General features: G+C 38.2%; 1 protein-coding gene across 2 annotated transcripts in view; it reads left to right on the plus strand.

Annotated features, from left to right (window-relative positions):
• The window catches only part of SLC2A13 (solute carrier family 2 member 13), a 139,805-nt gene that overhangs the window by 35,475 nt on the left and 85,656 nt on the right, over positions 1-18,674 (plus strand). For both annotated transcript variants that reach the window (XM_085217476.1, XM_085217471.1), the window contains exon 3: positions 917-1,125. In XM_085217476.1, the coding sequence (XP_085073602.1) occupies positions 917-1,125 (209 nt within the window). The remainder of the gene's footprint in view (positions 1-916; positions 1,126-18,674) is intronic.

Below are 18,674 nucleotides of genomic sequence, written 5' to 3' on the forward strand. Positions count from 1 at the left end.
GCTCTATTCTGTAATTCTTGTTTTTAGTGTTTTATTGAAGGAAATGTGGAGTGTGAGAATCAGAACCACCTGTGGCAGATGGTGATACGCTTATCTTCCACGGCCTTTGGCCTCACTTCATTTGGAGCAAGTCCCGTAGTGTGTGAGCGCTGTGCAGGTGGCAATGCTGGCTGCTGGAGGGGCAGCTCTCCTGCAGCAGTAATCCTGGCATTAATGCTGTGTACAGTGAAATCCCTCTGTGCACTTCAAATGCTGTTTTGATTTAAAACAACACTGCATCTGGCTGAACATTTAAGAGCAGACTATCTAAAAGATCTAGTGTAAATGGATGCAGTGCTGATTAAATGAACTTTTTTCAGTGTTTCTTTCTACAGTCATTTCCTTATACAAGAGGCTTATTCCCTGGCCACGTGTGTCTGCGTACACGTACTTGCTGACCTGATTAAGCAATTATGGTTGGCTGCTTTTGGTTTATCTTTTTTATTATGTCTGTAAAACAGTGAGCAGGATTTCAGCCTCATTGTTGTCATCAGCAGTACCCATCTGTTCTGTACACCTTTGCTTTCTTTTTCTGTTAATTCTTTTCTTATATCTTCACAGTAGAAATATCAGTTTCCAAACCACTGGAATGTTTCACAGTGTTCACTGAGTGAGTTAGTGTCCTCTCGACGAGCAACTGTTGAGTCAGTGACAGCAGAATATTCAGAACATCCTGAGGTATACTCGAATAGAAAGCAAAGGTCTTTTTTCTGTAGTACTTCCAGGGTAGGGTTCTTGCCTGATTAATTCCTGGCAATAATGAATACAAAGGAACAAAGTTTGTTTTGTAAATTACAGCCCAGGTTGCTGTAAGTGTCTTCTCACAGCACACTCTTGTAGGCAAATACAAGAAATCTGTTTATTTCTTTATTTCCAGGTACATGTTGGGGCTGTCAGCTGTGCCAGCAGTTATACAGTTTTTTGGTTTCCTGTTTCTCCCTGAAAGCCCCCGCTGGCTGATTCAGAAAGGCCAGACTCAGAGAGCAAGGAGGATTCTGTCTCAGATGCGTGGCAACCAGGCAATCGATGAGGAGTATGACAGTATCAAAAACAACATTGAAGAAGAAGAAAAAGAAGTTGGAGCAGGTATGCTGTGAATGCTTGTTGGCATCTCTGTCAGTCATTGAAGAGATGAAATGAGAAGAAATGTTCACATCATAGCCTATGGGAGCCTGATGATTTGCTGTTCTTGATAGTTTTGCTGTTTAATATACTTCATGTACTGGTAATTTCAGAGTTGAATAGATGTTTCTGTGATACTACAGTTTAAATTTAATTCTGTTTTCTTAAGTGAGGAAGAAGTTCTGTAAGATTACAAGTTATGCAAGCTAGAGTTACATGAGAATTGCACTCAAAAAATTTCCCATTTTAAGAATGCACATCTTGAAGAGTGGAAATAAAATAGTTTGGTTTCTCTCTTCAAAGAAAAAGGTCTAACAACCATTAAGGTCAGAAGGCATTTTGCATGCATGCGTTATCCAGAGTCTATATTGTGGCTGATCATAATTCCAGCTAAGCAGTTTTGGAAAGATTTACAAAATAATTTTTCAGTAAGGGCAGTTTCTGAAGTCTTCTTAGTCTGCCCAAGAGAATGCAGCATCTTAATCAAATACTTTTATACTGTTTTTGTATCCTTATGCTGTAATTACTCAAAACTGTGTGTGTACGTAGACAGGTATTATAAAGCAAGATTACTATTCCATTGACTATCTTCTTGACTACTAATTAATTTTTCTTAGGTTTGTGCTGAAGTAGGATAGGAATCTTAATTAAGTCTCTAAAGTGAGATTTACCTTAGTTCTTGCTTCTTTAAATGTAGTTAGTATGGTATTGTAACTTCTTACAGGATGTGGAAAGAAAAATGTGATTTATTTTACAGCTGTACATACTGAGATCTTATATCTGATAGTATCCAATCTCATTGCCTCCTTGAGTTTAACTTTGAAGCTTACAATAGAAGATTGGGTAGCTTGAAGTTACTGCATTCAAAATGTTCAAATGTTCATCACTGATTTGTAGCAGGGCTGGATTTGTTTCTTCCATTATTTTTCAGGCTTTTGGACACTTTTCTTTGTTTGTTTGTTCTTTAGCAGTGGAAAGAAAAGTTCTTTGAGTAGATCTGACAAAAGACTGAAGTGGACATTATTAGAGCAGCTTGGATTTTAAGAGTCTTGTACCAAGATTCTCAATCCTAATTAGTCATTGGACTGTTTGATTCCATGGAGAGCCACTTAATGTCTGATATTAATGTTTATCTGCTTTGTAGAAATAAAAGAAGCAGCTGTTTGGCTGGTTTGGTTCCTTGTTTTCAGTCACTGGGCTACACAGCACAACTTTGTTTCTCTCTTTTAACTCATTTTTGTGCTGCTGCTTTGCAGTTTATAAATTTGTTGTTGTAAGATTGTGGTAGGACTGACTCCAACTTGGTCCTTTTTGCAACTGTATCTTGGACTGGCAGACCAGATATGGGGCTTCCTGAGTTTCTTGATTTTTTTTTTTTTTTTTTTTTCCTGAAGAAAAAATAATTGTCTTGCTGGAGTTTAGTCAAGCGTGTTCCTATGGAAAAGCATGCTTACAGAGAAACTGGCGTTTTCCTCTTGGATAATCAACAGCTTCACCAAATGGCGTAGTGAGGGTAATTCTGAACACCTGCTTACCCACTTGTTGTAAATACTTACAAATAGGCATTACATAGTCATGGTCACCTTCGGTTTTGATTGCAACTTAGTTGTAATTGCTCTTATCCCATTGAACTCATACTACTGGTTGTTCTAAAAACATCTGTTGTGTGTCAGCATCAAAACGTGCTTATTTTTTACTTTTCTGGAACTTATAGGCGGTATTTAAAAGTAATGTTGAATTATAATTATCTTCATTTCTTGAGGAGTTGTCTAGATATTCAGTATTGAATTTGGAATGCATGGTACAAGAGCCAGCTTCCTGTTCGTATGTGGAATTCAACGAAAGACAACTTTGCAAATCAAAAATCATCCCACTTACTTTTAGGTAATTGTGCCATTTCCTTTTTTGGCATTTCCTTTTTTTGAAAAAGAACAGATGTTCTTCTTCATTAACTGATACATAAACATCTTTGCCAGTTCTTCAGGGCATCGTTTTCTAAGTGAAAATAAGCCTGTATCTGACTCTACAAGGGAGTAACAGGGTGTAGCTGGAACATATTCTCCTAGTCCCGCACTACTATCTGCCTTTTGTAACTGTTTCATCAGCTACTCTTGTCACTGAACTAATGAATCACAGGAGAACTTCATCTGTGTTGCTTAAACTACTTTTAAAAAGGTTTAATATTAACGTCTGTCATAAAACCAGAGAGGTTCATTGTAGTTTCCGTATGGTCATCAAGCAGCTTCTGTCTTGAAAGAAATAAAAATGCCTTGAGCAGCAACTTCTGTTTCAGAAGTCTCTTGTACCAGTGTGGGGTACCTGTTGGGTGAATGATTCACACCTCTTTATCCTTTCCAATATATTCAACCAGATCACCACTGCTGAGATTGCTTAGATTTTAGCATTTTCAGATTATGACAAACACTTTCCTCTTCAGTGGTTACACAGATAACAATTTTCTAGCAGCAGTGAATACGACTTTTGCATGCTCTGTTCTGTACCCCTAAAGCAACCTATGGTGTTGTAAAGTCCATGACTGTTTTCTGCACCACAGCTCACGTTTTGAGAACAGAGGAGGGAGGCACTGCGTTTGCAGTAATGTCACAAAACCAATTAGGTCAAGTCCAGCTCAACGGCATCTCTTAACATCATCGTCTCAGATGACAGGGTTGTAGTGCAAAGAGATCTGGTGATAGGAGTATCAAGGGCAGGAGGGCTACAGGGGGAGACCTTAGAAAGGAGAAAGCTCCCTGAGACTGGGGGAAAACAGTAGTTTTTAAGTGGTATGTGCTATTCCCCTTTAAACAGGCTCTAGATTTTGCAAATTCCCCAGTGCTTGGCTCATGAAGTCTTAAAGGAAGGGAAGAGGGTAGAAAACAGATAGAAGCGATTAGATCCAGGAAAGCATCAATGGCAGGGTTGACTCTTCCCTCCGGTTAGCTAAACATTGCTGCTGAGGTTCTGTGCTGCATGTTAGTGAAGAACTGGCAATCAGATCACAGTGTTGCTGTAAGCACTGCTACAGTGACTTAAATATACAGGTACAGATGAAGAACCTATGCTGCTAAGTGAATTAGAGTGGGATTTGTAATCTTCTTGAGCAGGCATTTTAGAGTGAATTTACAGTAACAGAAGAGCTACATACCTTTGTGAAAGTTTTATGGACCGCCAGCGTAGTGGTAAATTCAAACCAGAAAGAAATCAGGCTGCTGTTCAATAGGGAAACTGGGGATTGATAGTTAATTTCCTAAATATTTAACAGATCTCCACTATTCAAAGAAAAATATAGGAAATTTTTTTTAAATTTCGGATGAAAGTACCTACAAGTTGCATGGCTTTTCCACATGCTCCTCTTGTACCAGTATTGAGCTATGGTATGCCACGATACTCCATGTTGCACACAAAATCAGTGGTGGTGAATATTGTACTAACACAATGTCTGACAAAATAAATATAATTTGTATTAAGACTGGACATTTATATCTGCCTAAATAAAGTGTGTTTAGACATGGATCATAATTACACCAGGAGAGCAATGTAATCTTCCCCAGTCCCATTTATTCCATGTTTTTCTGACTTCTGAATTACTTTTGAGACTCTTGAACTCTCTGCTATGACTTGGGATAGACATTTTTATAGTATGCTTCTATGCACATATATGTGTCAATTTCTGATCATGTTTTTATTTGCACGTTATGCTTTGTAATTCTGGCCATGTAAAAATGTGCTTGGTTTAGCAGTGCCTGGAACCACGATGCTTCTGTTGAAGTACACTGAGTGATTTAGAAAATGTATAATTGCACTCTAGGATAATTAAACCTACCTTTTTGTGCCTGTACCAGAATGTTTTGTAATGGCTGTTGATTCTGGATGAGGTACTTTCTTGTATTTCCAGTGATCCTTTGTTTAAAAAATAAAATAAAATAGTTAGACTAAGGGTTTTCTTTGAGAACAACCTATCCATAAAATTCTTTAAATCCTGTAAGCTTCACTCACTTTCCTTCTTTGCTGAATTTACTATCTGATCTGTGAGTCAGTCTATTCTTTCAGGTTTGAATTTCCCTGCAGGAGATGAATGTGTTATGATTTAAAAGAAAAATCACCTCATTACCATTCAGCTTGTAACTTTACCAATTAACTGTCAGTTAAAATAGGATATTGTCAGGGAAGGTAGCCTTCCCAGCTACAGTATATTTATATTTCTTGCAACTTTTCTGCTTAAGAAATATTTTAACTTGTCAGTATTTCTGCCTATGGCTTTGGCTGCAGCCATGTGACATACATCTCCCTAGGGAGATGCTGGAAGCTTTCAATACTTTCATTATTAATCATAATACTACCCTTGCTTCTGGGAGTTCTTTTTATCCCTTGCAATTGCCTGACATGCCTGGAATTCAAAAAGATACAGACATGCTTATTATTGGACATCAGCTAGAATCTTATTTAATGAAATTGGTAATGCTGTTATGCTGTAGGACTGTGCAAAGCTCTGAACCATTTCAGTTGTAGGCGCTCTAATCCTTGTTTGGAATGAATCCCTCTTTCATGAGACTGAGTGATTGCTGTTACCTGTAACCAAGAAACTGGGTTAAAGTCTTTCAGGCAAAAGAAAGGAGATGCACTAAAGATTTGTCCAAGAAAACTCCAAATTCCATATGATTGCTAGCCTGAAATTCTTATTTGTGACAATACCAATGTGAGGGACTTTGCAAAATCAAGTCAGTTTTGCTTTTGGTTTTGTGAGAGTACAGCCAACACATGAGGTATCTGAAGAAATATCATTGTTCCATTCACATATTTTAACTATTTGAGCTGTATAATTATTTCCTGTCTCTTAAGAACAAAAATTCTTCCTGTGCAGTGACGTATCTTCACTGGAATTTATTTTGAATTGAAGCCATGAAAAAAGAACACCTCTGGTTAATTTAAAATTTATACAATGCAATCAAATATAACATAGAGGCACTATGATTTTGAGAAAGTACACTAACTTGATTCAGTGTATGATCAGATAATTTATCACAAAAGGGTTGAGGTTGGAAGGAACCTCTGGAGATGATGTAGTCCAAACCTGTGCACAACATCCCACAGAGCACATCACCCAGGGCTGTGTCTAGGACAGCTTTAGGATATCTCCAGGGAAGGAGACTCCAAAACCTGCCTGGGCAACCTGCTCCACTGCTCTGCCACTCCCACAGAAATTTTGTCTTTATTCATATGAAACTTCAGTATTTCAATTTGTGTCTGTTGCTTCTCATCCCATTGCCAGGCACCACTGAGAAGAGTCTGGACCCACCCTCATGTCACCCTCCCGTGAGGTTCTTAATCACATCAGTCAGATCCCAGCACAGTCTCCTCGAGGCTGGACGGACCTAGCTCCCTCAGCCTTTCATCATTTGTTGTTTAGTAGGCCTTCACTGGGTCCACTCCAGGAGCTGTGTGTCTCCTGTGCTGGCAGCCTAGAACTGGACACAGCTCTCCAGGTGAGACCTCACCAGGTATGAGTAGAGAGGCAGGGTTACTTACCTGCCTGGGCCTGCTGGCAGTGCTATTCCTAATGCAGCTCAGGGTTCCATTGGCATTTTAAGCCACAAAGGCACCACACTGCTAGCTTGTGGTCTATCGATTGTCTACCAGGACATCCTGGTCCTTCTTCACAGAGCAACTATCCAGCAGGTCAGTCCCCAGCCTGTACTGGTGCATGGGGATATTCTTCTGGCTGCAGCCTTCTGCAAACTGAGCAAGCAATGGTGAAAGTATGAATTGCTATACTAAACAATCGATAGAATTGACAGATAAAAAGTGTTTTTGATTCTCTTTTTTATCCTTAAAGCCTTTTAAAGGCTAACATGAGCTTTGAAAAATAGTCTGTAAAAAAAAAAAAATCAATTTTTTCTATCTCATCTAAAAATAAAACTACTGTATGTTCAAAATAAGTTCTCATTCCTATTACATTAGAGCAGCCTGCAGGTTGCAGATGTAGCCAGGAGTATGTGAATGTGTGTGTACTTTAGGGGTTACAGTTTTTACCTGGCTGGATGTTGGGAGCTGGTCTTCCTTCAGCAGCTCATGACCAAAACCAATCCCTTCATCTTTCACCTTGGTTTCCAGCATGCCTACATAAATTGAATGTTTATCTGGAAATGGGGATTAGTTGCCTCTCTGAAGAGGAGCTACTTTCGAGTAGATTGCTTCAGGTGAACGTTGTGAACCAAATTCTTCTTTACGTAATGTCTGGACAGATTTTGTATAGGGTAGTCCCAAAGGGCAGAAAAAAGTGAAACTCCATAAAAAGCATAGGGAATCATTATGAGGCAGTAGGGTCTTTGTGACAGAGCTGCTGTTCTGTTTTTTTTAACTTGTTTGTTTCAGATTCACTCTAAAGTTTACATAAAAACTTCAGAGTGGAACTACTTCCCTTTGGCAGTGTTGTTAGCTTTGTCTTAGTCTGACGCCTGTAGAAAATTAGAGCTAAAAGTATGGAAAATAAAATAAATATTTGTTTTCATCTCTATTAATTGAAAAATAAATTCACACATATTAATTTTGTTCTAAGCCAAATGACGTTCACAGATCAAAGGTGAATTTGCTGACATTTCAGTGGTGTTCATTGCTGCTAATAGGGTATCTATAGATGGGCACTCAGCTCCTCTCTAGGATTCATTTAGGAATGTGTTCCAATTTAGGATCAAGTATACTGTTGAGGAACAAGAACAGATTTGTTATGAACTGGAATTTCAGAAAAAGCAATAGTTAGTGATACAAAATATCTTAAAAAATATGCTAAATATGTTATTAAAAATATGCTTTAAAATAGGAAAAACCTCAATCAGCATTTGTGCTTACATTTAGTAGTTCCTTCCCTGCTGGTTGAGGTGAAAAATACAAAAATCAGGATGTGCTTACTAAGCTTTACTTTAACGAAGTTGCATGGAAAGGTTCCTGAAGGAAGTGGACTTGGAAGACCTTGGGGGAAAAAGACTTTAATCAGAAAAAAAAAAAAAAAAAAAAAAAGATGTGTACAGTGTGAGCAATAGTGAAGGAACAAAGCAATCAGAAAAGAGTAGAAGTAGAGGAGAAAGAAGGAAAAGAGGTTGTTCTTGTTGCTGTAGGGAAAACCTATCCTGAAGAGCAATAAGGCTGATTACTTAGTTTTTCTCACATTTCAGTACTAAATGGTGGGAGATACCTGTATAGACATCTATGCCTATGCAGGCATCTATAATAGATGCAGGTTGGGTTTTTTAGCCTGAGGAAGTGAGATGTGCCAGAAGAGAAGCCTGTAGGTGGTAAAAGGCTGATAGCGATAGGGTGGCATGAATGAACAGAATCTCGTGCTTAAAGGAAAGTTACACCTTGGAGCTGGTGTATACCCCAGCCTTGTCAGTGATGACCTTCTGGTAACCTCGCCTTCCTCCTTGGCTTGTGTGGAGAATAACCAATATAACCAATGGATGGGTGCTGGAATTGCTGTGCCCACAGAGCAGCCTCAGTTCCAGGCTGCAGGAGCTGAGGGTGGGGAGCCACCAGGCTGGTGGTGTTCTCCTTGCTTTGCTGGAAACAGAAAATGTGTTTCCTGGGTGTGCTCCTCTGAGAGATGGGCACATGCTGCATTAACAGCAGAATTCAAGAGCTTGGTTTATTTAAGAAACAAAAATGTGAAAAAATTCTTCGCTGTTTCCCTGCTGGACCTGGCATCTGGACTGAATGTGGAATTGTAAGCAGGATGCTCCCACTTGATTTGCTTGTATTCATGCAGCGGGGATTCAGACAAAATATACAGTGTGGTGTGAAAATATTAATGGGCATGGAGGAAAACTTTTTTTTAAGCTGGTAAGGAATAATTATAACACTTACTAAGCTGATTTGTTATTTACCTGCTAGAGCAGTTTTTTATCTGGAGTTAAGAAAGAATTTTCTCCTGTTATTGTTCATTCTGTTTGATGGTTAAAAATTTTTATGAGGGGTGAACAAATTCAAGATCGTTTTTCATTCATAAATCTTAAATTTTTGATCCACAAAAACTTGGAATTTTGCTTTCTTTTTTGGTAATGGTACCTTCAGCTGTGGTGATGCTCATTAGCTGTGCAGCGTTGTGCTTGCCTCCATTCAGAAACAAGATACTGAGAAGGAGCTTCTCCCCATATTATTTCAATCCTGAATAGGAAGGGTTAGCACCACCGTTTCCTTTTGTCATCTGAATAAACGAGTCCATGGGCTCACTCTTGTCATGTGCCATTTTTGGAAGCAAGTATTTTCTAGGAAGTTTATTGTGCTATCAGATCCTTTTGTATTCCAGTGTATGACTGATCTCCTGGAAAATGCCAGTATAGACTAGGGATTTTGTACGGCTGAAGTGTGTGTGCCTGATAACTACTGCTGCATAATAATCCACAATGAATAATTATCCAATTAATTTAGACTTTCTTTTTGCTTGTCAGTTGTGTGTGGGGAAACCACAGTTTCCTTTGATGTATTTGTTTGGGAAGTGTTAAAGATTTTTTCTGTGTGAAACCATACGTAATGCTGTGAATACTTAGCATTTTCAGTATATGTTCTTGAAAATTGTATCGTTCATAAGTATTAAAAATATCTCAGTCATGTTTTGGAAATACCTATACATATAAAGCTCTAAATCACTCCGATGCCAACCTAAATTTTTAAAAAAGACTCAATAAGATTGAGTTCTTCTCCCTCCAGTTTTCAGGTTTCTGTTTCGTTAAAAAACGAAACCAAACTCAATTATTTCAGGAAATTTCATGCTCTGGTGTTATAAAGTGCAAGAATCCAAATAGTCACCAAAAGTCTTTAGTCACTTTTTAATGCTTTTTTTTTTTCAGCATATCTCTATTCTGGTAAGTGGGATCTCTCCCTCATTCCTCTGAGGAAAGGGTCTTTGCACTGCTCCAGAAGTCATTGATCTGTGTGTTTTCTTTCCCCTGAACAGTCAGACAGGAATACCACATTTCTGTGTATGTCTGTTTTGAACATTTTTTGTCCTCATTCTGGACATACTTCAGTATTTCTATTTCTGTTGAATAAGAAATAATATTTTCAAAAACAGTATTGTTTAGTGTCTAAGGATACTCAAATATTTATCGAAAGTCAAACTGTAGATGTTTTTATCTAGTCAAAATAAGTTCTCTAACACTGCAGCCGTAGTGATTTACAAATGAAGAAATGATTTTTTCCCAATATTGAGGATTATTTTATTTACAGAACCTCTGAAGTCTTAGAAAAGTATCTCCTTTTCCCTGCTATGCTTAGTGTTCATTGATTCCTCCTTACAGAGTTGACTTTAAGCTAATATTTAACGTCATCAAGCCTAGCGCATTATTATTTTTCCCTTCTCTTGCTGCAGTTCTTGTAGAATTACAAAGAGAATGCTAACAGTTTGAGCTGCTGAATTGCTTGTAATTACCTAGCTATGTTTAAACGGACATGCTGCATGTTAATTCTGCCTTTTGGTTATGCAGTGGCAGTTAGCACTGCAGGCATCTTGCTGTAAAGCAGGAGAGCCTAGACCTGCTGGCGGCACTACCGGTTTCCATGGGACGTGATGCTGATGGCTGGGATGGTGTCTTTGGCCCCATGGGAACTGGACTGGGAGGGCTGCCATGCCCCTCTGCTCAAACACCTTGTGGGGCAGCACTGCAGGGTGGAAAGAAGATTGTAGGTCTTTGTTTTGATGCCTAAAGCACATTAATATACATATATCCATACATATTTTCCGAGTGCTGAAACCCTTTCATTTCTGCCTGCATTCTTCATGACAATAGTGGCTATAAAGAGAAAAAAAATACGGTTTTCTTGGCATATTTTGACCTGTTTGTCATCACATAGTGAAAATGGAAAGGTTTCACTGCAAATATTGAATCTAATGGTGCACAACTGCTCTAGACATTAAATTATTATTGAAGCAGAATTTTTCTAAAGCATAGTTGAAATTGGATTGGTTTAAGAGCATAAGTAATTCTAAAATAATTCTGTACTTTTGTGATGCTATAAAGTGGATTGCACTGATTTCATTTCATTTGAATGTACGTGTATAAATATCTTATGTAACACAGAGTACATGTAATTTCACTGTAGTTGAGGTGGATGTAGCTCACTTAGAGAATGCGAGTATGGATATAGAGGAATAAATTATAATATTTTCTGTAGCTTGTGATATGGAAAGTAGACTATTATCTCTGGGCCAGTAGATATCCTTTTTAGTTAAAGCAAACATACGTTTCTATGGCAATAAAAGCAAATTTAAAATGTAGGTGGTTCTGACTGTTGCTAGTCTAAAATAAAGGTGACAGTTGCAGAATAGTTCATTTCATAGCCAAGGGAAAATAAGATTTCTATTAAGGAAGAATAGCTTAATTAAAAAAAAAAATGGAATTATAAGGTCTTTCTGGTATTTATTACTTCCCCCTTTAAATTCTCCTTCCTTCTTTTCACTGTCTAGGAAAAATGGGATTCTGCATATAAATGCTAAGATTTAAACTTTAACGCTGATTCGTGTTATCTTTGCGTCTTTTATGTATGTTGGGACTTTAAATTTTTTAAGCAATGATAATGTTTAGTAGCTCCCAGAGACAAGAGGCATAAGAGTCATGTACAAGAAGATAAATTAAAGCAGAATTTACCAAAGCACCTGATTGGTGGGGTGAGTAGGGGATAACAGGTTACAAATCGATTTGAATTTAGCGAAGAGTGTTTATCCTGCTCTAATTGCAGTGTGGGATAACAATGGAAGAGGTCTGAGACACCATTTTGTCTCCAGATTGGATTGTTCAGAGCTTGACATGCCTAAAAGCCCATGGAAGCATGTTCCCAGAGGATTGATCCATTGTAGAATACCCAAATACCACCTATTCAAGAATGAGCAGCCTCAAATTAATCATCATGCCCCCATCTGTCACAGCTGGTATCCATCAAGCTGTTTAATTTTTCATCTCTAAGTCTTCTCAAAATCCATAGGACAAAGTGTAGCAGTATGAGGATTAAATAGATGTAGCATTTTTTCTTTTTTTTTTTTTTTAAAGGACAGAGTGTAGACAGTCTATTTCATTTTTAAGATGATGTTTGAAGTCAAAATTTGCTGTTATTTAAGCACAGTGTGTGCATACATAAAAACCACGTGATATCTTGTTGGTCATTCATAACACCAATTTGTTGTGCCATACCCCTATCAGACACTGACGTTGACAAACACCAGCAATGTTTGTGTGCACTTGGCAGGATGGGAACATCTGACACCAACTTGAGGCTGAAACTGGATCATTCTGAGATCTTAATGATCTAAAAGACTTCATAAAATCTTTTGCCACAACAAAATGATTTTCTTAGTTGTGACCTTGAGAATACTTACTGTGTAAACAACAACTTAAATTTGTAGTTTCTGGTTCTCATTTCTTTCACTGCAGTGGATGCTCATTTGGTTGTCCTTGGTAATTCATTTAATTAGTGTTAACTACTTGGTGTCAAAGGCAGTGTATATAATGAAAATACAGTGAATGTCATGAAAACATGTTGTCGAGACCTAAAGAAAGAGCTTTGGGTATCTGGGCTGTCAGTAGACCATGAATCTGTTGGTACTTTATTAGAGAAATCTGCCCAGTTTTTATATAAATGTGTGTAAATATAACAAATTATGGCTGGTGAATAATGTGATGTGTCTAGGAGTAATGTACTTACTGCATAATAGTGCTGCATAATGATATTGTTTTAAAATATTCCTTGACATAAAGTGTTAGTTTATGTAAATCCTTGAGATAAACAAAAAAGATACATTTTAAAATGCAGCTTAAATTTATTCTGTATTTGAATGCAAGTATAGCCCAACCAGGCAGCATTACCAAGGAGTTACGGTGTTGGGTGGGGTTTTTCTTTGTTAGTTATTCTGAGGCAAATAACTTGTGTTTTACAAATTTGAGAAGTCATTGCTCAATTTAGCATTCAGTTCTCATCCAAGAAACATTCCCTACCATCTGCAGCCTTTTGTGCTCTGTGAGGTACAAATACCTGCTCCGTGTAGCGCTCTGACCAACGCCAGAAATGTGCCTGCTGGAGGTCACAGTGTTCCCTCTACAGGTGCAGGTGGGTCCTTGAAAACACGAACTCGGGAGAACCATCATGGATGCAGCTGCAGTTTCTTAGGCAGGGCAATTTATGCTGGGTACACTGGGAGATAGTACATTGAAAAATACTTTAAAATAAGGACTTCTAATGTGCTCTGAATTGTTTTTTTTTTCCTTCTTATCTGTTAAAAGTTTTTAGAATCCAATGAGAGTTATTCTGAAATGTAGTTTTAATAAGATTGCACTCTTCTGCCCTGCTGATAAGCTTTTATTCCTTTCTTCTCTAGCTCTAGCAGAGAGAAATTAACCTGTAAAAACTCCTACATGCCTTCCAAATTTTTGATAGGATCCTCATGAAGAGCTGTCTTCAATTTTAGTATAGCAGTTTCAAAGTAATTTTCATTTATCGTGACTTTGATAATTTAAAGCAATCCTCTCTTCCCTCCATGTCTCTTTAAATGTATTAATTCTGTTTGGTAATAAAATTTCTCCCTTGTGTTCTCAGTGTTTGCAGATTTGAATACTGGTTTACGCTGCTGTCAGTGTTAGACCTAACTTTTGCTTACATTTAGCAATAACGATATTGAGACATAAATATTATATTAGATAGATTGGTAGCCAGTTCTAATTGTAAGATATCAGTTAGATTTCCAACAACCATTGGAAACTGCTAATCAATTTTGGGTAAACCCTGCACAACATCCAACTCAGAAGTGTAGTATTTTGTTGCTATGGTGATGAGCGCAGTCATTTTTTCAAGATTCCTTCCAGCAGCTTACGATAATTGAAATGGCTACAATGAGAAAAATATCATCTACAATCTGAGTTCTGTTGAGGGTATAAACCTTCAATGACATAACTATTTTTACTGTAGGTTGCTGTTAGGACCTGAGGTATAGTAATGCATCACCTAAATTTTACCTATAGGACAAACTTGGACTTTTTGTGGTGTTTTTTGTTGTTGTTGTTGTTGCTGCTGTTGTTGTTCAGTGATTCATTCTTCTGTATTGAACTTCAGAAATAGCCTGTATGAGTTGTGCATATTTGTTATATTTCTTAGTAAAAATGTTCAAAGCCATCTATTACTGCAGTATCTGAACTACTCCTGTGGTTACATATCAGCAAACATGTTGTGTGCTTGGTAGAACAGCTTGTAATTTCAGGTTAGTGGTGAGCATGGGAATAAGAAAATTTTGCTTTTTCTTATATTTTTTAAAACAAAACAACAAGCAGAAAAAAAAACCCAACCCAAGTAAACAAACTAAAAAATTCCATCTATTGTTGACCTGTAAAAATTGCAATGTGTTCTTCACTGTTGGGAAGCACAGCATGGAACTAAACTCGATGAAAGCTCAAGCAAACTACTTTCTACTCCTTTCCTCCATTTGAAGTATTTTGGGCAAGGGCGCACTAAATGTTCTGGAAATAAAGGCTTCAGTTCTTCAGTTCCTTGCATAGCTCTCCCACTATGAGGATTCTGAGAACTGGAGAACTCGAGGTCAACCCGCTGTTGCACAGAATTGTGGTTGAGGTGGGTGATGGAATTTCTGGTAGAACTGAGAATAGACCCAAGGTATTGAGTCCTTTTACTGCTGCACCTTTCTGAGGCACAGTGTAGTTCCCATACTGCATCCACCACTTGTGAAATGTGCTTCTGCAATTTACTGTTCAGTTTGTTACTTGGCATCTTCTACTGATAATAAACCTGCTGCTAGAGGATTATTCTTGTCTCGTTTGCTAAAGGTATGTACGGACCCAAGTGACTGCAGACAGATGGTTGCACAATCTTTTTAATTACCAAAATACGAGTGTTGGTAATACCAAAAGAACATTCAGCAGTAATATTAGAAAAGCACACATAAGCAAAGAGAAGCATTCACACACTGGTGGAAATGAAGTAATTAAATTGTCTATAGTTCTGCTGGCTTGTTTATTCACGTAGTACCATGAACCCAATTGTGATTCGGCAACAGCAAACAGGAAATGTCTAGGGAGCAGTAGAAGAGCATGAGCATGTATGATATGTTATCAAGCACCAAGTACTCTTCCAGTTTCTGATCATTTCAGGTTTATTGTCCATGAAATTGGTCTCCCTATGCACAGTTTTATTATGTTGTGCATAGTTAAACTTTAACCATAGATTAACTATAGGGTGACATATAAATGATGATTTTAATTCTGTTGCTTTTTGTTTTAATCTGAGTTTTCTTTTAGCTTTTCATCAGATGTTCCTACGCGTTTAGATGTGTGGGCTTTGTGTGGGGGCTTTTTTGGTTTTGGTTTTATTTGTTGTTGTTTTTATGACAGAACTAAATGTTCTAAAAGTTTACAGAAAACTAATTCAGTTTTCTGAACTGAACTTTTTAGGATTTGACTACTGTTTGTTGATGAAGTTCTTTAGTCTTTTACAGAAAAGACGGTTGTTGTTTCTCAGGTTTTCAATCTGAATTAGGAAATGTCCATACACTGAAAGTGTGCACCTCTTGAGTTCTAACTAGCTCAGTTTTCAACCCCTTACTGTAATGAAGTTCAACTATTACTCCTTTGCAGAGGGAGAACAAGCCAGGGATTTGCCTTGATTTTGCAGGTGCAAAGCAGCGAGTATGATGCTGTAGAACAGGAACTTTTACAGAAATCTTCTTGACTGGTGCTCTCACCAAGCTTGGAGTGGTGCCTTGCTCTTTCTCCTGAGCTTTTTAGAATCCCAGCACCATCACCCAAAGTTGTTCCTGTGCCGTTGTGCAAGCTAAGTGCTGTGTACAGACACAGTGATCCTCTCATAGTCTCTTTAAAAATTGATGCTAAGCAACACAAACAAAAACCTTGGAAAATATCACCCAAAAAAATTGAACCAGGTGGCAAACCAAGGCAGTGCATCCCCAAAGATAGATGTGGACAGACAATCCACGTGCATTACATCTTGCCTGATTCAGAGGTAAAACATCCATCTATGTATGAGCTAGAGCCTTCTAGTCCAAGCAGCAGTCACAAATTGATCCCTGAGGATTTTTTTTGAAGTATGGACCTCCTGAAAAATGAGCTCTGAGCAATGCTTGTTCTCCTGAAGCTTTTTGTTGGTTGTTATTTTTTTCATTTTCTTAACCTGTTTTTATTACTTCTTGAGATCTGCTATTGTCTTTTGATTTCCCTAATTCTTGTAATACCTTATGGGGATAGATGCTTCTTGTTTTTTCTATTATAATGCTGTTTCAATAGCAGTGGCTAATGAATTGGTATCCACCAGGAATACTTAGGAAAAATTGAACAGAGACTTGCTGCTCACAGCTGCAGGTTTTGCAGTACTTGAGGGAAATCAAGATTGAAATTTTGGCCATGTTTACTTTTGGTCTGTATCTGTCTTGTCAGCTTGCTTTAAATGAACTTTCTTTTCTTTTATAGACAGTTTACTAAAGTTGTCACATCCAGAAAGATACAATGTCTTGTGAGCTGGTCCATGGGAGAAAATATCCTAAACTTTGCCTATATGATAGCAAGAAGCAGCAGTTGTCTCTAGGGTTAGGGTGGCTATTTTGTACTTTGTGATACTGTTATTCCACCAGGTGGCATTTTCAGTAGTTTCCATGAATGTAGTGCATTTGAGTGTGACACAGTGGTGCCTCTCAGCAGTATTCCACATGGAGCTCATGTACTTTCCAAAGAATCCATTTGGATGCTTTGTACATGCACTGAAGATCATCACACTGAGATGAAAAACAAAGCTGGGCTAGTAAAGCCACAGCAGAAACTTCCCCAGTAATTTTGAGAATCTCAAATATCAATGAACAACCAGACTGGGAAAAAGACCCATGAGAAAGAAAGAGGAAGTACTTTCTTGTTAGATCTGGACTTGTGCAAGGCCTTAGGCATGGTCCTTATCTCTAAATTAGAAAAATATAGATCTGACATTTGGACTGTTATGTGGCTAAAGAATTATGGATGGTCACAGCCAGAGGGTTGTGTCCCAAGAGGATGGCGGTCATTATTGATGTTCTGTTTATTTGTTTTTTTTTTTTCCTTGAGGATGTGCATCCATTTTTCTTCTGTTTTATATGTACAGCATGAAGCGCACTTTAAGATGCAGTTGAAATATTTGTGAAGTTGATTCTGAAAAGTCTTGCATGATTCACTTTTCCTCTGATTTCAAACCAGTAACATCGTTGTTCTCAAGAGAAGCATGAACAAGCAAAAATTAAATAAACATTTGTTCTATTTTTATTAACTGAAAAGTAGTTGTCATGCTGTAACTCATTTGTTTTCTTCTGCTCTTTGGTATCTACAAGTCTTTGAGACTTTCCTTCCGTCTGATACCAAATATGAAAAGCGAAAGCTGTCACTATCAGTGCCAGATTAATGAGTTTATTATTTCCTAAAATATTTCTTTCCAAGCTTGTAAAATAAAGAGTGATGTTGGAGATCCAGATGTAAGAAATTACAGTGTGTGCACTGTTTCCAGTTGGCCTCTCTGATGGGATGTCTTTAGGAGGTCTAAGTTACCAACAAGCGTTATAAAGTAAATACTTGGATTTTGGGAGGAACAAAATGCAAGTAGGGTGTGGTGCTGGGAGATCTGTTAGGGGACCTGCTTGCAGTATGAAATCAGGCAACAAACTGAGCACCAGGATCAGTCCTGTATTGCTTTGTGGAAGGTTGAGTGTCACCTTGTGCAGAGAAAGGGGCCCTTTGGTGTGCATTTTGTACGCTGCTGATCTGGAATGGTTACTTGAATATTGATGTCACTTTCCTACAAGGGACTTGTGCGTTTTTGCTGTTGTTGTGTCACATCAGCTGCTTTTGTGAGCTTCTCCCCACCCAAAGCCTGGAAAGATGCATGCGTGTCACGTAGGTGACATTTCTGATCATTGCTTTTGTTCACTGAGAGTAGGAAAACTTCCCATTTCAAATCAATGCCATGGCAATGCCATCTATCAAGATGTGACTTATAAAGCAAAATACTGCTCTTCTCCATCACAGGATTGAGTTGCTGTCCTTTACTGCAGAAGGCCAGAGTTTAAAATCACAATTCCTGTATTGTAGCAGAATGAGGTGACATTGCTTTAATTTCTTGTATACTTAGGCTCATGGGTTAGTTTACAGAGTGAGTTGTCTGATAAATCACTTCTTTGGTTAGGGCAGCATGTGCCGATCCCTCAGCTGGGATGTGTGTGGACTCATGCCTCTGGGTCTGCTTTCTGCCAAGCTGCTTCCCCCCAGCTCCTTCTGTAGGGACTGTGTCTATTTTTTGATAGGAGATTGTGGTGTTTCTTCAGAGGCCTGCTGGGCCCCCCAGAACGCTGTTGGTGTGCCCTGATGTGTTTTCAGGGGAGGGGAGAGGTCTGTTGCATTTCTGGGGCACAAGCAAGCCTTTTCTCCTAACCCCCACATCTGTAGACGGCAGTAAATTGCTTTCTTTAAAACTGCCTCTTTGAGGAGCTGTGTGCTTTT

This window comes from Meleagris gallopavo, chromosome 1 (assembly GCF_905368555.1).
Source record: "Meleagris gallopavo chromosome 1, MGAL_WU_HG_1.1, whole genome shotgun sequence".
NCBI classification, from domain to species: Eukaryota; Metazoa; Chordata; class Aves; order Galliformes; family Phasianidae; genus Meleagris; species Meleagris gallopavo.